We start from the raw sequence: 24526 nt of genomic DNA, 5'->3' as shown, positions 1-24526 counted from the left end.
TTTGGATTCAAGAGGTAATAATTTCATTTTATTGCAAAAGCTTGTAAGCAACTGTGTAAAGCTACATGTGGTTTATGCACGACAAGTTGATGAACTGAAGGTCTTTGAGGTAGGGGTAGCTGATTATATTAACTTAATAGACTCCATGGGCAGGATTTTCATTGGGCCATGGAGGCGGGATTGGAGGCGTGTGGGGGTTTAAAATCCCGAAATCGGGGGTCCCGATCCCATCCCGCCTCCATGCCAGTTTCAAAGGAGGCGGGTACCCGACCCACGCTGGGACCCGCCTCCCTGAGGTGGGAAGGGGATTAGTGCCAATTAACTGCCCGTTAACAGGTAGTTAACAGGCAGTTTTTGGCTCAATCCCTATTTTTATTCTTGAAGTGTGGGATTCTCGACGGCTCCAAACCACGCCATTTTACAGGAGGCGGGCCGTCAGGATGAAAGGCTTGGAGGGGTCGAGATGTCCGGTGTTCAGGTGAGTGATGGGTGCATGAGTGCAGAGGTAAGTGTGTTTGGTGTGTGTAAAGTGTTTAAAGAAGTTCTACTAACCTTTACTTACCTTTACAGCCTTCCTTCCTTCAGGTCTCGGGAGTCCCTCATCTCACCGGCACAGAAAGCAGAATGGCCGCCAGCTGTCAAAATCTGCAGCCTCTGCTTTCTGTTCCGGGGAGATCTCTAAATCATCCTGAGAGGGAGGAATTAACCTGGAGTACAGATTGTCAGTGTTTGACAGCTTCAAACAGCTGTGAAACGCTGATATTTAATCTGTCAAAAGGTTTTGACAGATGAAATTTCAATCTGTGACGTCACCTGTTGCCGGGTGGCCCTTAATTGGCCTGCTGAGCCCGCTGGGCAGGCTCAACAAGGTCAATCAAGTCTAAATTGCGTGGGTTGGCCACATCTCGATGGAGGCGGGACTACAACCCCAAAAGTTGTAGTCCTGCCTCCTCAATGAAAATCCAGCCCAAAGTATTTCCTGCCATGCACCATTGTTATATGCAGTAATGGTGCACAAAATCCTATTACATGACTGCCAAAAAACAGCTCAGACTACACTGGGATCTATCCAAAGTGGCAGGCTAGCTATGAGGCAACATCTTATTGGGTCCGGTCTAACACCTGTAACTAAAGCAGTGCCCAGGAATTCAAATCTCGTCGTGATCAGTAAAGTCATTGCTTACACAAACGGCTAGCAGAGAAAGACTTCTAAATTTATTGCAAAAATACTTTCAAAATGTAGCTCCCGATAGCTTAGTTGGTAAAGACACTACCCGGTGTGCAACTAAGCCACACAGATGAGAAGTGTTGCCGGTTCAAGTTCTAATCCATTCTCAGTTAGATGATCTCAGCTGTGGGGGAATTACAATGGGTCACATTATCTACAGTAATCCTCCATGAAGTCAGGCATAAAATTGAGCATGGTCACAATGAATTTTTATTCACATAAATCAAAAGTTTTAAAATTTTAATCATATTAACAGCTGTTTTTCATCGCTCCACCATTGGCGGCCATGCCTTCAGTTGCCTAGGCCCTAAGCGCTGGAATTCTCTCTCACAACCTCTCTTTTCTCCTTTAAGGCCTCCTTAAAACCTCTCTTCACCTGTCCGAATATCTCATGCGGCTCGATGCCAAATTTTGTTCGATAATGCTCCTGTGAAGCACCTTGGGACGTTTTACTACGTCAAAAGCGCTATATAAATGCAAGTGGCTGTTGTTTTTGTTGTACAAGTATGAAACATGCTCCGGCGTGAAGTGATGTTTCAACAATTTATGGACTTGGTTGCTTCATGACGCGGTCAGGGCCACGTGAACTGGTGGTTTTTTGTAGACATCAAATATGGCAGCCCATGTTGCTGCCCTTTTGACCAGCACCTCTAATGACCTCTACTCCAGCTTCCCTTCTCAAAACGAAGCTTTCCCCCATTCTGTTTGGCATTTCCCCATAAAACTTTATGATCCAGACTGTCACTGGGGCAATGGGTCACCTTTCAAAACTTTTGAGGTGAAAAGAGGTACACTGCAACCAAAACAAAAATCCAAGAACTTTCAGAAAATTCCTTTCAACTTTAATTTGAAGAGATGACCAAGTTGTGCCTGCTGAAATTGAATTTTACACAAGATTCATTTTGGCTGTACCTTTAATTTAAGACAGCTGCTATTTCAGACGAGGATATTGGCTCCTTCTGAACTAGTGAATACAAACAGAAGTAACAGCAAATGTCTCTGCAGTGCATTAGTCTAGACATTGTCCAACCAAGGCTGCCTGAATGGAAATCACTCTGTTCTGCCAGCAACTTCACACAAAAGAATGCAACACTATCTTAGCTCCATTTTACATTTCAGTGTTAGAACCTGACTCGATTATAATGTGTCAGCTGTGGCTCAGTGGGCAGCACACTCGCCTCTGAGTCAGAAGGTTGTGGGTTCAAGTCCCACTCCAGGGACTTGTGCACATCAAGCTAGGCTGACACTCCCAGTGCAGGGCTGAGGGAGTGCTGCACTGCCGGAGGTGCCGTCTTTCGGATGAGACGTTAAACCGAGGCCCCGTCTGCTCGCTCAGGTGGACGTAAAAAATCCCATGGCACTATTTCGAAGAAGAGCAGGGGAGTTATCTCCGGTGTCCTGGCCAATATTTAATCCCTCAACCAACATAACAAAAACAGATTATCTGGTCATTATCACATTGCTGGTTGTGGGAACTTGCTGTGCGCAAATTGGCTGCCGCGTTTCCCACATTACAGCAGTGACTCCGCTTCAAAAAGTACTTCATTGGCTGTAAAGCGCTTTGAGACGTCTGGGGGGTCGTAAAAGGCGCTATAGAAATGCAAGCCTGTCTTTCTTTCTTTTCAAAGTACATTTACACAACTACACTACAAGAAAATGTCACGTAACAACAAGTAAAAGCTCTTGAGCAGAAAATCTTCGATCAAATGGCTTCAGTGGAAATCAGAACAATGGCTATTCTAGCTGAAAAAGAGAGTCAGAAAACTTTGCTTGTTCCTGGGGGAAATAAAAACGCTTTTGAAAACGTTTGGAAGAAGAAACTCAAAGTAACGGTTCTATTCCACAGGTACTTCAATAAACTGAAATACACACAAAAAAACTGCTGAGAGACAAAAAGCTCTGAAAACAGGATCCGACCCCAAGCCATTTATCTTTCCAGATGCTGACCGACTTGCAAGATTTTCTGCTTTTGTTAGAAACACACTAAAATTACTTAACATTTCTTACACTGAATATCCCATTAAAAAACACACAGCTGCAGTCACAGTCCCACTACTTTTGACTAAATCAAGTCCAAAAACTTGTTTGTATTTGAGAAATGGCTAAACCAGTTGGAAAAATTTCCACTTGGCCGGAAATGGAAAGGATGTATGTATAATAATGCTGAACGCAGATGTAGCAAGCCAGTCAGGATTTTCTGTATTCAGAACATGAACTGGGAGGAGGAGGGGGAGGGAAAGGCAGACAATGAGAAACAAAAGATTTACATTCTTCCATTCTGATCGCAAAGCATTAACAAAACAAAGGCACAATACATTTTTGTTTGGCTAAACTCTACGTTCCTGTAACTCTAGCCCCTTGTGCATCCCCCCCCTGCCTTCACCCTACCATTGACAGCCATGCATTCAGCTGTCGAGGTCCCCATGCTCTGGAATTCCTTCCCCAAACCCCTCTGCCTCTCCACCTCCCTCTCCGTCACCCTCCCCCCTTAATATCTCCTTCTTTGAGCTCATCCAAAACTCTGCTGCCCTTATCCTAACTCACACCAAGTCCCTGTTCACCCATCGCCCCTGTGCACGCTGACCTACACTGGCTCCGAGTCCGGCAAAGTCTCAATTTCAACATTCTCATCCTTGTTTTCAAATCCCTCCATGGCCTTGCCCCTCCTCATCTCTGTAACCTCCTCCAGCCCGCCAAGATCTCTGCGCTCCTCCAATTCTGCCCTCTTGCGCATCCCCAATTCTAGTCGCTCCACCATTGGCGGTTGTGCCTTCAGCTGCCTAGGCCCTAAACTCTGGAATTCCACCTCTCTATCTCTCTCTTCCTTTAAGACGCTCCTCTTTGTCCTAATATCTCCTTATGTGGCTTAGTGTCAAATTTTGTTTGATAATGTGCCTGTGAAGCACCTTGGGACATTTTACTAAGTTAAAGGCGCTATATAAATACAAGTGTGTTTCTTTGGCTGTGTCCATTTTTTTTCTGATTACACTTCTGAAGTGCCTTGGAATGATTTTCTACATTAAAAGCGCTATTTAAATGCAAGTTGATGTTGCTGAATTGCAAGTTGCATTTGTTCAATTTGAAAGCTGTCTGAAAAATAGATTAAACTGGGAATCCACATCAACTTGAAGGACAATCCTCGACGATTAGAACAGCTGCCTCAGCCATCAATTTCTCCCCAGCTCTAACCCCCCACACCCCAGCCCTGACCCTATACGAGTCTGTACCTTCTCCCCCCATCTTCCCCTTCACCAGCACCAGGTTCATCTTCTCTACTAGACTCGTGTCTTGCTCCCTCAACCCTCTCCCCACCCAACTCCTGACCACTCAAACACGTCTCCTTTGCAAAATGCTCACTGCACACGGAGGTGTTGTCAGCTCCTGTCAGAAACGCCATACCCACGCTCCCAACACCGCCCCCACAAGCTGCTTGCTCAGGTTGAGCCAAATGACGCACAATGTGTCCCCTTTGCAACCCAGAACGGAGCTTCAAACCCTGTATCGTATCCATCACCAAGACCACTTGCTTCATTTCAAACATTGCCCGCCTCCACCCGGACTTCCTTCGCGTCATTGCTGAAATCCTTTGTTATCTCCACACTTGATTTCTTTAATGACGTCCTGGTCAGCACTCCTGAACGCCACCTTACACAAATCATCCAAAATTCCACTGCCCACGTCCTACCCCATACTAAATTCTGCTTGGCCAGCCCATTGATTCCTTGTCACCAATTCATACACTTCGAAGAATTCTAATCTTGGTGGCAGAAACTTTAGCCACCGTGGCCTCATTTTCTAGATTGCCCTCCCTAAACCCCTCCAGCCGTGCTACCCGTTTCTCTACATTTAAAACCTATCTTTTCCACTATGCTTTTGATCATCTCGCCCCACTATTATTTGGTGCCCATTTCTCTTCTGCAAAGCACTTTGAGATGTTTTCTACATATAGCAAGGTATTACGGGGAAAACTTTCACCCTCCAAAAATGAAAAATAGAAACATATAAAAGACTTGAGCCAACGTTGATGAAGGGTCGTCGACCTGAAACGTTAACTCTGTTTCTCTCTCCACAGATGCTGCCTGGCCTGCTGAGTGTTTGCAGCATTTTCTGTTTTTATTTCAGATTTCCAGCATCCGCAGTATTTTGCTTTTGTAAAAGACTTGAATTCACATTTGAATGTTAAAAAAACCCTCTCATTCCTGGCATATGATAAAAAATAACCCTCACCACTGAACTGGGTATTTTGGGAGGTGTGGAGGGCAGAATGAATTGTAAAGAATGCAGAACCCTCCACAACAGAACATTCAAAATAGTCCTCGAACTTCATTGTTTCAAAGTATGCCTGCAGCTAAACAGCTACAGCCCTTTTCGCAGATGCAAATAATTATTTCACATTTAGTACAAGAACTGCCTTGGTAACCAGGAATTGCATATATTCCTTATAAACAGTATAATATCGCACCAAATTAACTTCAAAATGTTCAAGTGTCCACCCATCACTCAAACCTCACCCATTATACAACCACGAACCTTCACAGCAATCTTGCCACATCCGCAAGTCCATTTTTGACATGTCAGCACAGCTCTGGTAACCATGAGGATATTCTGCCACTCTGAACACGTCAGGCTGTATCCTGGTGATGTTGTCTCCATTGTCACATAGGACACGGGCAAGGGACGTCTGCTTGATCTGAGTCAGCTGGGCTGGAGTGAACACCCCAGGATTCTCATACCAGAACCTGTTTGACCATAGGAAAAAAGAATAATTTTAAGTCTATCGAGGTTCTTCCAAGCTACTTCAGTTCATTGTTTCATTACAGATGCCTCTGGGTGTCTCTTATTCTTAACTCCAAAATCCCAGTTCTTTTCAACAAATCCAGATTTGATTTGTCACCAATTGGATTGGCAAAATTTCAAACTGAAAAAAACTGGAATCCACTGTATTTTATGTTTAGTATCGGCTCCCCTTTGTCAAAAACATCCTGTAAAAATGCAATAAATATAAACAATTCAGAAATGGTATTTTAATACATTTATGTGCAGTGTTCACATGCCCTGGTGCACCAGGTTATTGCAAAATAATCTGACTAACGTCTTATTCATATATACATGTATGTTCAGGTCCAACTTATATTTTTATAGTACTCCTTGGGTACAGAAAACATCTCAGAACACTGTGTGTAATAATTAAGCAGAGAAAAAGAGAAACAGAAAGTTGTGGGAGGGAACAAAAGCTTGACTGAAGAGAAGAGATTGTGGGAGGCTTTTAAAAGTGTCACGGGGAAAGGATCAATAAAGGGTATTTCAGAGAGCAGCTAAAGAAGCAGCCATCAAAGGTGGAGTGGTGGGCTGCAGAGAACAAGCAATAAACCACTGTCGGAGGAAGAATTTATTGCCCATCCCTAGTTGCCCTTGAGAAGGTGGTGGTGAGCCGCCTTCTTGAACTGCTAGTCAGTGAGGTGAAGGTACTCCCACAGTGCTGTTAGGGACGGAGTTCCAGGATTTTGACCCAGCGACAATGAAGGAACAGCGATATATTTCCAAGTCAGGATGGTGTGTGACTTGGAGGGGAACCTGGAGGTGGTGGTGTTCCCATGTGCCTGCTCCCCTTGTCCTTCTAGGTGGAAGAGGTCACTGGTTTGGGAGGTGCTGTCGAAGAAGCCTTGGCGAGTTGCTGCAGTGCATCTTATAGATGGTACACAATGCAGCCACGGTACGCCGGTGGTGGAGGGAGTGAATGTTTAAGGTGGTGGATGGGGTGCCAATCAAGCGGGTTGCTTTGTCCTGGATGGTGCTGAGCTTCTTGAGTGCTGTTGGAACTGCACTCATCCAGGCAAGTGGAGAGTAGTCCATCACACTCCTGACTTGTGCCTTGTTGATGGTGGAAAGGCTTTGGGAAAGAGTCAGGAGGTGAGTCACTTGCCGCAGAATGCCCAGCCACTGACCTGCTCAGTTAAGTTTCTTGTACAGCTTCAGGAGATGGAGTGAGGCCATGGAAGGGTTTGAAAGTGAAGACAGGGATCTTAAAGATCAATTTACTGGGGTAGAGAGCACCACTAGAAATTGGAAAGAGTGAGTGTGATTGAAGTATGGGACTTTGTGTAGGTGAAATGACATGCCTTGGCATTCTGAATAAGTTGTAGTTTGAAGAGGTGGAGGCAGGAAGGTCTGCAAGGAGAGCACAGGGGAAGTTAAATCTCAAGGGAATAAAGGTATGGATTAGAATTTTGGCAGCAGTGGACTTTCATCTGCAGTGACCTTGGGACAAAGTCTGAAACCAATCTATTTTAAACGTAAATAAGATTAATTCAGCCAAGCTCAAAGTGTAAAGCAAACTCCTAAGGTAACTTTACAAAGGGCCGGGTGGGGAAGAGGAACCATTTTCACCTCAGCAGTCACCTCAAGCTACTGTCATACCTGCAATTTGTTTTTACCCATAAGTGGCTGGACAACCAACCCATGCACATGTTGAATGGAAGTAATATTAAGTGGGAATAAAAATAATGACAAGATGAATATTGAACACAATACAAAGTACTATTAATTTGAAATGCCTCACTTCCCAATTTTTTCCATCACCCCTTCTTCTGGAGGAATTAGCTCTTGTTGGGGTACCGTTCCATGGACTCTGGCATCTCTCTCGTACCTTGCCCAGGTGTTCATTCTTCATGTGTGAGCCTAGACAGTGAGTGTTGGGAGGCTATGTGACCATAGAGGGGGTCACAGCTCAGTCCAATTATGTTCTCCTCCAACATAGGGGATGCGCATCTACATGCATCAGCTTGGCTCAATTGCAAGCATTTTCACCTTGAGTGAGAAAGTCATGGGTCATGCCCCACTCTGGAACTTGAGCACTGAAATCAATACTACAGTGCAGTACAGAGAGAGTACTGCATTGTTGGAAGTGCACTTCATTAGATAAGATGTTAAACTACAGTCTCATCTCCTTCTTTTGTTGGTTTCGGTGGACATTAAAGATCCCAGAGCACTTTTCAAATAATAATATTCCCGTGACCCAGCCAACATTCCTTCCTCAACCAAAACCACCAATTAGTCATTCATCTTGCTTCTGGGACCTTGGTGTGCGCAAATTACCTTGCCTACATAATAAGAGTAACTCCACTTCAAAGGTGATTCGCTTTCTAGGAAGCATGCTGGGGCCACTGAAGAGAAATGTGATCAGGCTTTATCCAAGTACAAGCCTTTCTTTCACACACATGCTCAACAACCCAGTACGAGTCACCGGATACAGATCAGGACTGGGAATCCAAGCTGATTTTCCCCCTTACTACATCAGGGTACTGAGGCCAATTGTAATAGCCCAACTGCTGTCCCAGCACAGACCAGCTGTTAAAGCTGGCATCTTCTGGTCTGTACAGCACAGTATTACACCAGGCCAGCTTGAACCACTGGGCCATCAGGAAGCTGAATCATGTGTGGTTTGGAACAGAATCGCCCTCGGGGACACTGATTCTGTGGCTGATGCTGTACACCACTGAATTAGAGCTTGTAAGCATGAAAATGAAGGATTGGTTGAAATAAAGAAAGCCAACCAACATTACGCTGGCTGCTGCTTACCTATCACCATCTCGAAGACGTTTAAACTGAGTAGCCAACAAGCACAAAAGTGTAGGTCCCAATCTGGTTCCAGGAATCAAGTCCTCCACCATTAATGCAGGGAACAGGTCTATGTTCAAGGGTGTACCATACAAGCTGTAAGGGAGATGAGAAACATTTCACACAGTTTTGACAAAGGCTCTACGCCTGAAACATTAACTCATCTGTTCTCTCCACAGACACGCTAGTGTTTTCAACATTTTCTGGCTTTGTTTCAGGTTTCAAACATCTACAAATAAGGAATAAAAACAGAAAATGCTGGAGATACTCAGCAGGTCAAGGAGCATCTGTGAAGAGAGAAACAATTAACATTTCAGGTCGATGACCTTTCGTCAGAACCTCAGCAGGTCATCAACCTGAAACGTTAACTCTGTTGCTCTCTTCACAGATGCTGCCTGACCTGCTGAGTATCTCCAGCATTTTCTGTTTTTATTTCAGATTTCCAGCATCTGCAGTATTTTCTTTCTGTATCTACAAATAAGGGGTCAGCCATTTAGGACTGAGATGAGGAGAAATTTCTTCACTCAGAGGGTGGTGAATCTTTGGAGTTCTCTACCCCAGGGGGCTGTGGAGGCTCAGTCATTGAGTATATTCAAGACAGAGATTGATAGATTTTTGAATATTAAGGAAACCAAGGGATATGGGGATAGTGCAGGAAAGTGGAGTTGAAGTAGATGATCAGCCATGATCTCACTGAATGGAGGAGCAGGCTCGAGGGGCCGAATGGCCGACTCCTGCTCCTATTTCTTATGTTCTTATGTACATTTTCTTGCTCTTTTGTTTATAAGTGCATTTTGCAAGCTAAAATAATATTTCAGTTTTAATCCAGCTCTGTAATTCATAGACGATAGGAGCAGGAGTAGGCCATTCGGCCCCTCGAGCCTGCTCCGCCATTCAATGAGATCATGGCTGATCATCCAAATTCAGTACCCGGTCCCTGCTTTCTCCCCATACCCCTTGATCCCTTTTAGCCTTAAGAAATATATCCAACTCCTTCTTGAATATATTTAATGAATTGGCCTCTACTGCCTTCTGTGGCAGAGAATTCCACAGGTTCACCACTCTCTGGGTGAAGAAATTCCTCCTCATCTCTCTCCTAAATGGCTTACCCCTTATCCTTGGACTGTGACCCCTGGTTCTGGACTCCCTGACCATCGGGAACATCCTTCCAGCATCTAGTCTGTCCAATCCTGTTAGAATTTTATAAGTTTCAATGAGATCGCCTCTCATTCTTCTAAACTCCAGCGAGTACAAGCCCAATCGACCCAATCTCTCCTCATTTTTAGGGGGTTACAGTGGTGTAGTGGTTATGTTACTGACAGAGCAATCCAGAGGTTAGGACTAAAAATCCAGAGTGCGAATCCCTCCATGGCCGTTTGAGAAAAGTAACCATGACGCTGTGGGATCGTCGGAAAAACCCAACTGGTTCACCGACGTCCCTTAGGGCAGGAAACTTCCCGTCCTTACCGGGCCGGGCCTGGGCCTGGCCTGTATGTGACGCCAGACCCACACCAACGATTCTTAACTGAAACAAAAGCAAAATACTGCGGATGATGCTGGAAATCTGAAATTAAAAAACAGAAAATGCTGAAAATACTCAGGTCGGGCAGCAGCGTCTGTGGAGAGAGAAACAGAGTTAACCTTTCAGGTCAATGACCCTTCGTCAGAACTGGGATTTGCACTCTGGCTATTTAGTCCAGGCCTCTGGATTGCTCTGCCAGGTCTGATGAAGGGTCATCGACTTGAAACGTTAACTCTGTTTTCTCTCTCCACAGATGCTGCCCGACCTGCTGAGTGTTTCCAGCATTTTCGATTCTTAACTGAAGTCCGCCTCTTAAGGCTCGCCCCTGAGCTTTGCGAGCCAGTCAGTCAGGGCAACTATGGACGGGCGGTAATTGCCCGCCTTGCCCTTGCCATTGACACCCATATCTCGAGAATGAATAATAATTAAAAAAAAAATCAAAACGTTCTTTGTGACATGAAAACTTGGGGGAGCAATTTTGTCACTGGGCCATCCAGTGCGGCAGTCACAGGTACTGCACGTACACCGGCTTATTACACACAAACTCTACATTCAGCTTTTTGCGTCAGATCAATAAATTTAATCCATTAGGAATGAAGGATAATAGCAAGTATTAATAAAAATGGACCTTCTTAAACCATGCATTAGCATCTTAGGCCTCGATATTAAACTCCCCACGATGGGTGGGAGGGGATTGGGGGGGGGGGGATTTAAAATGTGAATTCTGCATAACCCGACCCAAACACGCCATGAAGAAACTTATTAACATATTTAAAATCGGGCTCCTACAGTACAATTGGGAGCCCAATTCGAAATTCACTGGTGTTGCATGGGGTTTCCCGGGGGCCAGAAAACTCAGCAGGGAAACGGAGGAGGAAGCTGCCAGCTGCCAAGGTAACATAAGAACATATGAATTAGGAGCAGGAGTAGGCCATATGGCCCTTCGAGCCTGCTCAGTCATTCAATAAGGTCATGGCTGATCATAGACCTCAACTTCACTTTCCTGCCCGATCCCCATATCCCTCGATTCCCCTGGAGTCCACGGTTGACAGAAGTGTTAAGTACAGGAAACTCTCGATTTACCAGCACCTAAATAACCGGAAATCTCTCTTAACCGGCAAAATTCAGGAGTAGGTTCAGGTAAGTTTTACTTCATATTAGTGGTCGTTCCTGGATCTGTGGCCGTGTAACCGGGGTTCCTGCACCTGTTGCTATGCAACAGGGATGCCTGGATTTGTGGCCGGGGTTCCTGCACCTGTTGCCATGCAACAGGGATGCCTGGATCTGTGGCCGTGTATGGGGCTCTCGTACCTTTTACTATACCTCTGTAATCCGGACTTTTTGATAAACCGGCACCACGCCGGTCCCGGATAAAAAAGTTTCCTGTAACTCTTAGAACTCCTTGTGGTACAGGAGTGCTCCCCCAGGCCCCTCAAGGAATCCTTTGACCTCCCCCCCCCCCCCCCCACCCAGCCCTCCCTCTGCAACCCCCTCCCACAACCCCACTCCTGCAGATCCTAGGTCTCCTCCCACCTGCTTTCCCGATCGCGGGCCTCCTCCCCCCCCCACCCCAGCCCTCCTGCCAGGTTGTCCATCTGGCCAGCTGCCAGGCAGATCTGCAAGATGCAAATGAGGTTCTGCCGTTAGAATCAGCAGGGCCTCCCTGTCCCCCTAATATCAGGGCCCTAATGTTTCACTCATGTGTGTCTTTACAAGTCACAAGTTTTACTACTGATTACTCTTTTAAGCTGTCAAAATGACCTCACACTTACTTCCTGAGCTTTTCCCTAATTCGTGGATTCTTAATTTCATTTTTCAGGTCTTCAAAATCGTGAGCCGAGGTTAGATTGCAGTACACTCTGTAATCATTGTAAGGAGGTATTCCATGGTCTCTAGCTCTCTGAATGTTCATAGAAGCTAGGTCCAGTGCCACTGCGTGCGCCATGGAGAAAAGACGTTCAGTTAGTTCTGTATTTACCAGCTCGGTCGGGACTCGCATCTTCCCCGGTACAGCAAACAAACCTCGCAGCAATGGGTCAATGCCACCCTCATTCACTATCCTGAATGGAGAGAAGAACGCTTTGTGAAGAGGAAGGTGGCCTTGAGGAATGGGTTGAAATGCATCATCCAAGCGGTAGAGAATAGGGTTGATAAGTGTGTGCCCAAATCTAAAAGCTGCAGTGGCAAATACATTCACTATTCCTGCGTTAACATTGGGATCATAGCCTTTATAGTCCCGAAGCATCTTCATTCCAACATCACCAAGGATTTTGGGTAGCCAGTGGCTATAGGTTACGTGCTGCATCTGGGCACCAACTATTCTACGTGCTTCATGGTAGATTGTCTCACCATCCCAATGTGGATTCAATTTTAGGAGCTCAGTGGCGATTCGGTTGTGTTCCCTAAACCAGACTGTGTGCATACTAGTTAAACCCATGTGTTCATTGGAACGCTGATCTCCAGCCAAGAAACAAGGAATGGGACTTTCATTTTCATCTCTCATACATTCAGTTGGTGGACCAGTAGCGAATGGTAAAAGGGGTTTGCCTAATCGATGAGCTATCCCTTGCTTTAACAGGCCTCGTTGACTAGCCAAGTCCCGTATTTCTTCAGCTTCTTGATCCGAGCTCCCATAGACATTGGATGCGTCGATATAAGAAGTCAACTGGTTGATCTGTTCCCGTGGATACACGGACTCCATTAACAAAGATGTCATCCCACTTCCACAGACCGGGCTGGAGCGTACGAAGAACATGCACCGCGCCCCATTGCGCACTCTGGGGTCATTTTGAGGAACCAAGATGGGGAAGCACGGTGGATCATTCGTGCAGACGGAACTGCAATGCTGACCATCAGAAAATCTGGAAAGGCTGAGCGCTGCAACAGTCAGGTCTATATCATGGTCAAGGAACTGACCCCACTGCATCAGCATATGAGTGTACTGGTCATCAGGTGTAATGGTCTCAGTGCCTACTAGAGAGGTGGAAATGAGGCGAGGTAGAGGGAGAGGAAATCCATTGTAAAACCGATTTCGATTAACTCCTCTTGGCAGATTGAACCCGTTTTCATAGACTGATTTTAGAAGGCGCTCAAAGGCTGTAAGGGAAGCTCCCCACATGGGGTGCTGGAGATTGTTGCATGTTCCATCATGAGATCGGTACTTCTGATGAAAGCACATGTCGGAACAGTTATTGATTCGGCGGTGGGCTGTGCAGCCAGACAGATTAGCAACTAGGTTCAGGAACCTTGGAGACAAAAGGTCATTATAGCGAAAACCTATTGAAAGAAAAAGTAAATTGAAATCACAATTGGTTTTCTTATTCCTGCATACATTCCAATTTTACGTGAAAGCGGAATCAAATATCCGCTGGTACCTGTACAGAAAAATCCCATCAAGCTGTCCGACAAAACTCTGCTGCTTGTATGTCAAGTTCTGCTCCCCAATTACCCCCGTCTTCAATGACACAGATTGGCTCGCAGTCTCCCAATGCCTCAAATTTAAAATTCTACTTCTGGTGTTTAAATCCCTCCACAGCTCACTCCTCGCTATCTCCGACTTTCTGGAACACTGCACTGCCCGCTACATTTTCCATTCCTCTGACTCCAGCTTCTTTTGAATCACCCTGGCTCTTAACACCAGTTTTGGAAGCTGTGCCTTCAGCCACCAAGGCTCTATGGTCCGGAATTTCCTTTCGAAACCCCTCGGCCACCTTTTCAGACCCTCCTTAAAACCACCCTCTTGGGTCAAGCTTATGGACAACCGTCCTAAAATCTGCTCCATTGGCTCGGCATCCCTTTTTATTCCTTGCGTCTCTGTGGAGCGCCTTTGGATGTTTTCCTACATTAAAAGGTACTAAATAAAGGTGCTGTTTATCATAGTTTAAATTTTAACTGAAGATTTCATAATGCATGTTAATTGTTTTCAATCCAAGCCACTCTTGTAAGGTCTGTTTACTATTTTGAAGGTACCTAACCATCGACACATCTCTTCAAATGTGCCAGATATGTAAAGTTTAAATGGAAGTATTTGAATTTAAAAGGCAGCTCTTTTTATTGCTGTCTTTTGCATCAGGAACATGGATAGTGTACTTTTAAAAACATGTTTGTTTCTATCTGTTTGCTTAGAAGCTTAGAAAAATAGGAGCAGGAGTAGGCCATTCGGCCCTTCAAGCCTGCTCCGCCATTCAATATGATCATGGCTGATCCTCTATCTCAATAACATATTTCCCGCTCTCTCCCCATACCCCTTGACACCTTTTGTGTCTAGAAATCTATCTATCTTCTTCTTAAATATATTCAGTGACTTGGCCTCCACAGCCTTCTGTGGTAGAGAATTCCACAGGTTCACCACCCTCTGAGTGAAGAAATTTCTCATCTCAGTCCTAAATGTCCTACCCCGTATCCTGAGACTGTGACCCCTCGTTCTAGAGCCCACCAGCCCGGGGAAACATCCTCCCTGCATCCAGTCTGTCTAGCCCTGTCAGAATTTTATACGTTTCAATGAGATCCCTCTCATTCTTCTAAACCAGATAACCATCAAATCCTCATTTTGGTATGTGCCTCGAGAGCCAACAAATGGGGAACTAGGAAAAGGCAGCTTTTCTGCTGTTGCCTTTTTTATTGAAAAAGCACTGTGCTAGTTTCAACAGCTTTTGTTTAAGAAGTGCCGTGCGCGCTTTTTCCTTCAGCTTCAGGTTTCCAGCTGCCTGTTCTGCTCAGATCACTCTTGGCCCAAAGTGCCCCCGTTAACAGCAGCATGCCAATTGCTTTCGGTTCCAGTTTGCACTGTGCAAGCAGTGAGCTGTGGTAAGTAACTGGAAGACGAGACAACGACTAAAACGAGTGGGTGGCGAAAAGCATTCATTGGAGATGAACCCATGGAAAACACTGACTGACTCAGATCTGTGGTCGAAAACAATGAAATGTTCTGAACTGTGTGTACTGGGCACAGAGAACAACCAGAGGCATTAGGAATCCGCAAAGTATATTCAATAATCAAACTTCACAGAAGCTACTTTATTAATGTGTTTTAGTAGAGTAATTTTTTTAATGGTGAGAGATTGGGAAATGTTGGTGTTCAGAGGGACCTGGGTGTCCTTGTACACGAATCACTGAACGTTAACATGCCGGTACAGCAAGCAATTAGGAAAGCAAATGGTATGTTGGCCTTTATTACAAGAGGATTTGAGTATAAGAGTAAAGACGTCTTACTGCAATTATATAGGGCCCTGGTGAGACCACACCTGGAGCATTGTGGACAGTTTTGGTCTCCTTACCTAAGGAAGGATATACTTGTCATAGAGGGAGTGCAACAAAGGTTCACCAGACTGGTTCCCGGGATGGGGGGATTGTCCTATGAGGAGAGATTGAGTAGACTAGGCCTATATTCTCTAGAGTTTAGAAGAATGAGAGGTGATCTCATTGAAACATGCAAAATTCTTACAGGGCTTGACAGGGTAGATGCAGGGAGGATGTTTCCCCTGGCCGGGGAGTCTAGAACCAGGGGTCACAGTCTCAGAATAAGGTGTCGGCCATTTAGGACTGAGACGAGGAGAAATTTCTTCACTCAGAGGGTGGTGAATCTTTGGAATTCTCTACCCCAGAGGGCTATGGAGGCTCAGTCGTTGAGTATATTCAAGACAGAGATCGATAGATTTTTGGATATTAAGGGAATCAAGGGATATGGGGATAGTGCAGGAAAGTGGAGATGAGGTAGAAGATCAGCCATGATCTTATTGAATGGCGGAGCAGGCTCGAAGGGTCAAATGGCCGACTCCTGCTCCTATTTCTTATGTTCTTATGTACCGTTTTCAACTAAATGGCAGTAGACTTTTAACAAATGTTTGAAAGAGTGCTAACTTTAGAATTTGGCTGTTGAACAATTGAGAGCGGGGAACAAGAACACGGTTAATCTAACATTAAGAGCTGGGAGATGATGTGAAGACAGCACTCCGATTTGGAGAAATTCACACCAAAGTCCACAAACCGAACCACGCGTTGAGACTAAAAAAGAATGAAATGGAAAATACCTGCCATCATCAGTACAATGAGAGAAATGGGAGGTGACTGGGAGCACCACCATCTCACAGTAAGGCATCTGTAGTGTGGCTGCCTACATTTCTTAAATCAAAATAAAACTTTACTGTGCTCACTGCGACAGAGTTCTGATTAGAAATAACAACAGAAAACGCTGGAAAAACTCAGCAGGCCAAGGCAGCATCCGCGGAGAGAGAAACAGAGTCAACGTTTCAGGTCGAGAACCTTTCGTCAGACGAAAGGTTCTTGACTTGAAACATAGAAGATAGGAGCAGGAGTAGGCCATTTGGCCCCTCGAGCCTGCTCCGCCATTCAATGAGATCATGGCTGATCATCCAAATTCAGTACCCGGTCCCTGCCTTCTCCCCATATCCCTTGATCCCTTTAGCCTCAAGAAATATATCCAACTCCTTCTTGAATATATTTAATGAACTGGCCTCCACCGCCCTCTGCGGCAGAGAATTCCACAGGTTCACCACTCTCTGGGTGAAGAAATTCCTCCTCATTTCAGTCCTAAATGGCTTACCCCTTATCCTTAGACTATGACCCCTGGTTCTGGACTCCCCGGCCATCCGAAACATCCTTCCTGCATCTAGTCTGTCCAGACCTGACAGAACTTTATAGGTTTCGATGAGATCCCCTCTCAATCTTCTAAACTCCAGTGAGTATAAGCCCAATCGACACAATCTCTCCTCATACGTCATTCCTGCCATCCCAGGTATCAGCCTGGTGAATCTTCGCTGCACTCCCTCCATGGCAAGAACGTCCTTCCTCAGGTAAGGTGACCAAAACTGCACACAATACTCAAGGTGCGGTCTCACCAAGGCCCTGTACAACTGTAGCAAGACATCCTTGTTCCTGTACTCGAACCCTCTTGCTACGAAGGCCAACATACCATTTGCCTTCTTAACCGCCTGCTGCACCTGCATGCTTACCTTCAGCGACTGGTGCACAAGAACACCCAGGTCTCTTTGCACTTCCCCTTCTCCCAATCTATTGCCATTCAAATAATAATCTGCTTTCCTGTTTTTGCCACCAAAGTGGATAACCTCACATTTATCCACATTATAGTGCTTTGCCATGTTTCTGCCCAATCACCCAACCTGTCCAAATCGTACTGGAGTTTCCCGACATCCTCCTCGCAGCTTACCCTCCCGCCCAGCTTTGTGTCGTCTGCAAATTTGGAGATATTACATCCAATTCCCTCGTCCAGATCATTAATATATATTGTGAACAGCTGGGGTCCTAGGACCGATCCTTGCGGTACCCCAATAGTCACTGCCTGCCACTCGGAAAACGACCCGTTTATTCCAACTCTTTGCTTTCTGTCCGCCAACCAGTTCTCTATCCAAGTCAATACCTTGCCCCCAATCCCATGTGCCTTAATTTTGCACACTAATCTCTTATGCGGGACCTTATCGAAAGCCTTCTGAAAGTCCAAATACACCACATCCACTGGTTCTCCCTTATTTATTTTACCAGTTACGTCCTCAAAAAATTCCAGCAGATTAGTCAAGCATAATTTACCTTTTGTAAATCCATGTTGACTTTGTCCGATCCTGTCACTGCTTTCCAAGTGCTCTGCTATTACATCTTTTATAATAGACTCCAGCATTTTCCCCACTACCGATGTCAGGCTTACCGGTCTATAATTCCCCGCTTTTTCTCTACCACCTTTTTTGAATAGTGGGGTAACATTAGCTACCCTCCAATCCATGGGTACCATTCCAGAGTCTATCGAGTTCTGGAAGATGACCAGCAATGCATCTACTACTCTAGGGCCACTTCCTTAAGTACCCTGGGATGTAGACCATCAGGCCCTGGGGATTTATTGGCCTTCAGTCCCATCAATTTTCCTAACACCATTTCCCTACAAATACTGATTTTTTTCAGTTCCTCCCTTTCATCAGACCCTATGGGGGAGAAATTGGGTGAGTAGCGCCACCTGTTAGCGCCTAGAGGCAGTCAGTGGCTGTAGCGCCACTGGCTGCGTCTCCGGCGATATTTAGTAGGGGCGCTAATGGTGGCGTTAGGCCTTTGCGCTGCGCCGCCACCGATGATGTCATCGGTGTACGCAGCGCCCCATTCGTGCCTCGTTCGCGATATTTGGTAGCGAACGCCGCAGTTGCGCCGCTCGCTACCCGCGCCCGGTTCACGGAGCCTTACTGTGCCGGCAGCGGCGCAAGTTAAGGTGGAGGTGGCCGCGTTTTCGGCGGCCGCCTGTCAGCACCTCCGTCCCCGGCCTCCTAACCGCCCCCCCGCATCATTGCCGGCTGTTTCCCGAGAGCCCGGCACTTCTCCTTGGTGCCGGGCTCATTTGCCGGCACTCGCGATCGGGGTTCGCGCTGTTGCAGGCACCTCCCCCTTAACAGTGGGAGGAAGGCCTGCAGTACCGCAGCGTGCCGTGCCGCAGCATGTGGCGCTGCGGCACGTTGCGCTGCGATAATCAGTTTCAGCGCCCTAAGAGGGACGCGGAGCGCCTCGAGCCTCGCCCCGTCTCCCTCGAGCGGCACTGAAACTGAATTTCTGGCGATCGGTATCACTCCGATCGCTGCGCTAAAACCTGCGCTCAGGCGACTTATGCGCCACAACCCAATTTCTAGGCCTATGTTCCCTGACATCTCTGGGAGGTTATTTGTGTCCTCCTTTGTGAAGACAGAACCAAAGTATGTATTTAGTTGGTCTGCCATTTCCTTGTTTCCCATTATAAATTCCCCTGATTCTGACTGTAAGGGACCTACGCTTGACTTCACCAATCTTTTTCTCTTCACATATCTATAAAAGCTTTTACAGTCAGTTTTTATGTTCCCTGCTAGCTTACTCTCATATTCTATTTTCCCTTTCTTAATTAATCCCTTTGTCCTCCTTTGTTGACTCCTAAACTGCTCCCAATCCTCAGGATTATTGCTTTTTCTAGCCAATTTATATGTCCTCTCCTTGGATCTTATGCTATCCCTAATTTCCCTTGTTAGCCACGGTTGAGTCACCTTTTTTGTTTTATTTTTATGCCAAACTGGGATGAACAAATTCTGTAGCTCATCCATTCGGTCTTTGAATGTTTGCCATTGCCTATCCACTGTCAACCCTTTGAGTGCCATTCCCCAATCAATCCTACCCAACTCGCTCCTCAGACCATCGTAGTTTCCTTTATTTAAATTGAGGACCCTTGTCTCTGAGTCAACTACTTCATTCTCCATCTTAATGAAGAATTCGATCATATTATGATCGCTCCGACCCAAGGGGCCTCGTACAACAAGATTGCTAATTAATCCTTTCCCGTTACATAATACCCAGTCTAAGATGGCCTGATCTCTGGTTGGTTCCTCGACATATTGGTCCAGGAAACCATCCCGTAAACACTCCAGGAATTCCTCCTCCACAGTATTGTTACTAATTTGGTTGGCCCAATCTATATGTAGATTAAAGTCACCCATGATGACTGCTGTACCCTTATTGCACGCTTCTTTAATTTCCCTTTTAATGCCATCCCCAACCTCCGCCTTACTGTTTGGAGGTCTATAAACGACTCCCACTAAAGATTTTTTCCCCTTAGTATTTCTCAATTCTACCCATACAGATTCCATGTCATCAGAGCTAATATCCTTCATTACAATTGTATTAATCCCTTCTTTAACCAGTAATGCTACCCCACCTCCCTTTCCTTTTTACCTATCTTTCCTGAATATTGAATACCCCTGGATGTTGAGTTCCCAGTCTTGGCCATCCTTGTGCCACGTTTCCGTAATCCCAACCAAATCATATCCGTTTACCTCTATTAGCGCAGCCAATTCATCCACCTTATTACAAATGCTCCTCGCATTAAGACACATAGGGCTAAAAATTCAGTTTGGGGCGCCCAGCTCGCCTGGGCGCCGGAATTACCGCTGCGCGCAGAGCCACTTGCGCCATCGGGATATTCAGTTTCAGCGCCCCAAATGGAAGCCGGCCGCTAAACAAGGCTTTAGGCGCCCCGCTTGGGGCGCTGAAACTGAATTTCAGCACGCAAAGTGCCGCAGCGCCACCCGCTGCGGCACGGCAGGCTGCGGTACTGCAGGCCTTCCTCCCACTGTTAAGGGGGAGGTGCCTGCAACAGCGCGATCCCCGCTCGCGAGTGCCGGCAAATGAGCCCGGCACCAAGGAGAAGTGCCGGGCTCTCGGGAAACAGCCGGCAATGCCGCGGGGGGTGGGGGGGTGTAGGAGGCCGGGGACAGAGGTGCGGGCAGGCGGCCGCCGAAAAACCGGCTGGCCGCACCTCAACCTTAACTCGCCCCACTACCGCCACAGGTAGGCCCCTGTGTACCGGTCGCTATTTGCGGCCGGCGCGGAAGAGGCGGCTGCGACCTAATATGGCGCTCGGGGTGGTAGCGGGGCGCTGCGCACACCGATGACGTCATCGGTGGCGGCGCAGCGCTACAGGCTAACGCCGCCATTAGCGCCCCGCTAAATATCGCGGTGGTTGTGGCCAAAGGCACAAAAGTCCTCTTTGGGCGCAAACTGGTGGCGCAGGCCACTGAATTTCTAGGCCAAAGCCTTCAGGCTTGTTTTTTTAACGCTCTTAGACCTATTAGAATTATTATTTACTGTGGCCACGTTTGATTTAAACCGTTGATTTCTCTGACTGCCACTTTTGTTTTTCTCCTTCCTATCTTTTGCTTTTATCCCTGTTTTCCTTTCCTCTGTCTCCCTGCTCAGGTTCCCAATCCCCTGCCATTTTAGTTTAAACCCCCCCCCAAACAGCACTAGCAAACACTCCCCCTAGGACATCAGTCCCGGCCCTGCTCAGGTGCAAACCGTCCCGTTTGTACTGGTCCCACCTCTCCCAGAACCGGTTCCAACATCCAAGGAATTTGAATCCCTCCTCCTTGCACCATTCTTCTAGCCACGTATTCATTTGAAATATCCTCCTATTTCTACTCTGACTAGCACGTGGCACTGGTAGCAATCCTGAGATTACTACCTTTGAGGTCCTATTTTTTAATTTACCTAACTCCCTATATTCTGCTTTTAGGACCTCATCCCATTTGTTACCTATATCGTTGGCGCCTATGTGCACCACGACAACTGGCTGTTCACCCTCCCCCTCCAAAATGTTCTGCAGCCGCTCCGAGACTCCTTGACCCTTGCACCAGGGAGGCAACACACCATCCTGGAGTCTCGATTGCGGCCGCAAAAACGCCTATCTATTCCCCTTACAATTGAGTCCCCGATCACTATAGCTCTTCCACTCTTTTTCCTCCCAGCCTGTGCAGCAGAGCCACCCATGGTGCCAGGAAGTTGGCTGCTGCTGCCTTCCCCTGATGAGTCATCCCCCCCAAACAGTATTCAAAGTGGTATATCTGTTGGAGAAACGTTAAACTCTGTTTCCCTCTCCACGGATGTTGCCTGGCCTGCTGAGTTTTTCCAGCATTTTCTGTTGTTATTTCGGATTTCCAGCATCCGCAGTATTTTGCTATCGTATTAGAGTTCTGATTAGACTTGGGGCAAAGGTCTGGAGTGTGCTCAAATGGGAAAGAAAACAACAGACAGAGGAAAACAAATAAATGCAGTTTCTGTGTCTTCTAATTAAGACCACATTTGTTTGAGATATTGTACAGCTTGCAGCCAGCGATCACAGACAGGCAGAACGTGCAGAATTATGGATGCACGCGTTCCCCTTCTCAGTGACAGGCTTTATGATTCCTTTGTTTCAGGAGGAAACTCAAAACCCAAAAAGAATGTTATGGCCGGTAGCTTGTCGGAAAATACTTAAATTGGGGTTTTGTGTGTTAAAACTCAACAAAGGTAAACAGTGTAATTACTGTACACTTAGATTTGGTTAAAGTGCGTTCTAAAGCTCAACCGCATCAAGGGGTTCTGATCAGCTCCTAAATCACAAGGCTAATCATCTCTAAATGAAAATTAATAGAACCCAGCGATTCCGTGTTATTACAGGCTTATTTAATTCAACTTTCTTTGTAATCATAAAAGAAAAGAAGAAAATGTATTTTTCAATTTACTACTGGCTTCTACAGATTGCGGAGCTGGTAGTGGTCAGTCAAACCCCCCCACAACTAATCGCCCAAGATTTTGGAACAGTATTTGCCAGTTTGATGCTTTTGTAATAATATGTCGCCCTGCAGTATTTTTGTTTTGCTTTATATGAGGGAGGGCCTTTTGATGGTATCGGCCATACCCATTACCAGGAAAAAATGCACGCCAATGAATGGCGCTTGTACTATACACCAGGCTACCAAGGAACTTTCAAATGAAGAGCAATTAAAATCTTCAAACTCTTAAATGTATGGAATCATTGGAAACATCAAGTGTTACAATAGAAAAGTGAGCAAAAGAATGGGAGATGTACAAGCTGCATTTTCTTCTTTTAAGCCTATTTGGCAGAAAAGTTATTATTAAAAACAACCACAGGGCAGGGTCTTAAGTTAAGTTGGGGAAAGTGTCCCTCGAACAAAGTTGGAATTTGGCCCTAGACTAAATGTTACCGAGTATCCCGATTCTACATCATGAAATGGAACGAGTCTGATGACAATACTCATCTACAATGATGGTGCATTGCTGGAAAAAGAAAGCTAGTCACTATAGTAACTTTTAGATTGTTCGTCTTTTGAGAATGGTTCCCCTTCAAAATGTTTAATACACACTTTCTATTTCAGAGCTCTTCGAATTTACCCTTTGACTTTCTCCTACCCAGCTCCATAAGTGCTAAAAATCCTCTCAAATGGCTATTATTTATGCGTAAGCCTAGATTGTTAGTGTTATCAGGCTATTCACCAAGACACTCTCAACCAAGCCCGATACTGTCCTTTTCACAACTTGCAGCAGAGAATGTTAGATGACGACCAGGAAACAAGTTTTCCTCCTCTTGCCCAAGGATATTAAGGTCCACTGCTGCCCTGGCTGAGATCACCTAACTCAGTAGAGACAAGGGATCTATGACTGGCTCTGTTGCAAAGAAGGGAGGGAAAAAGAGTGGCAGGGCTATAGTAATAGGGGATTCGATTGTAAGGGGAATAGATAGGGGTTTCTGTGGTCGCGACCGAGACTCCAGGATGGTATGTTGCCTCCCTGGTGCAAGGGTCAAGGATGTCTCGGCGCGGGTGCAGAACATTCTGGAGGGGGAGGGGGAACAGCCAGTTGTCGTGATACATGTTGGTACCAACGACGTAGCTAAAAAAAGGGAAGAGGTCCTACAAGTAGAATTTAGGGAGTTAGGAGCCAAGCTAAAAAGTAGGACCTCGAAGGTAGTAATCTCTGGATTACTACCAGTGCCACGTGCTAGTAAGAGTACAGAGAACAGGATAGTTAGGCTAAATACGTGGCTTGAGCAGTGGTGTAAGAGGGAGGGTTTTAAATTTTTGAGGCATTGGAACCAGTTTTGTGGTAGGTGTGACCTATACAAAAGGGACGGTCTACACCTGTGCAGAGATGGAACTGATGTTCTCGGGGTAATTTTTGATAAAGCAGTTCGGGAGCATTTAAACTAGTATGGCAGGGGGCTAGAAACCTATGTAGTGAAATAGAGGAAAGTGAAAGGCAGACAGAAATAAATGGTAAAAGGGTGAGGAACAAAAAACAAAGGGCCAAACTAATTCATAAAAAATGTGAGCATAAAAAAAGCCTGAGGGTTTTATACCTTAATGCGAGAAGCATCAGGAACAAGGTAGATGAATTAGCTGTGGAAATAGAGGTTAATAATTATGATCTAATTGGGATTACGGAAACATGGTTGCAGGGTGAGCAGGGCTGGGAGCTTAACATACAGGGGTATTCAGTATTTAGGAAGGATCGACAAAAAAGAAAGGGAGGAGGGGTAGCATTGCTAGTAAAAGAGGGGATAAATGCAATTGAAAAGAAGGATATTAACTCAGTTAATACAGAATCTATATGGGTGGAGCTAAGAAATAGCGAGGGGCGAAAAACATTAATAGGAGTGGTATATAGGCCTCCAAATAGTAAAATAGAGGTTAGGGAGGGCATCACGAGGGAAATTAGAGAAGCGTGCAATAAGAGCACAGCTGTCATCATAGGTGACTTTAACTTACATATAGATTGGACTAGCCTAATCAGTAAAAATAATGAGGAGGAGGAATTCCTTGAGTGTTTAAGGGATGGTTATCTGGATCAAT

At 45.8% G+C, this 24526-nt stretch overlaps 1 protein-coding gene across 2 annotated transcripts in view; it reads right to left on the bottom strand.

The window, feature by feature from the left end:
• The window catches only part of pxdn (peroxidasin), a 296825-nt gene that overhangs the window by 25547 nt on the left and 246752 nt on the right, over nucleotides 1-24526 (bottom strand). For both annotated transcript variants that reach the window (XM_085996418.1, XM_085996419.1), the window contains 3 exons: nucleotides 12140-13643; nucleotides 8807-8941; nucleotides 5759-5967 (listed from right to left, as the gene is read on the bottom strand). In XM_085996418.1, the coding sequence (XP_085852544.1) occupies nucleotides 5759-5967; nucleotides 8807-8941; nucleotides 12140-13643 (1848 nt within the window). The remainder of the gene's footprint in view (nucleotides 1-5758; nucleotides 5968-8806; nucleotides 8942-12139; nucleotides 13644-24526) is intronic.

This window comes from Somniosus microcephalus, chromosome 9 (assembly GCF_052327205.1).
Source record: "Somniosus microcephalus isolate GS21.2 chromosome 9, FLI_Smic_1.0, whole genome shotgun sequence".
NCBI classification, from domain to species: Eukaryota; Metazoa; Chordata; class Chondrichthyes; order Squaliformes; family Somniosidae; genus Somniosus; species Somniosus microcephalus.
Note: the sequence above shows the minus strand (reverse complement) of the source record. Positions and strands in the feature narration are given on the sequence as shown.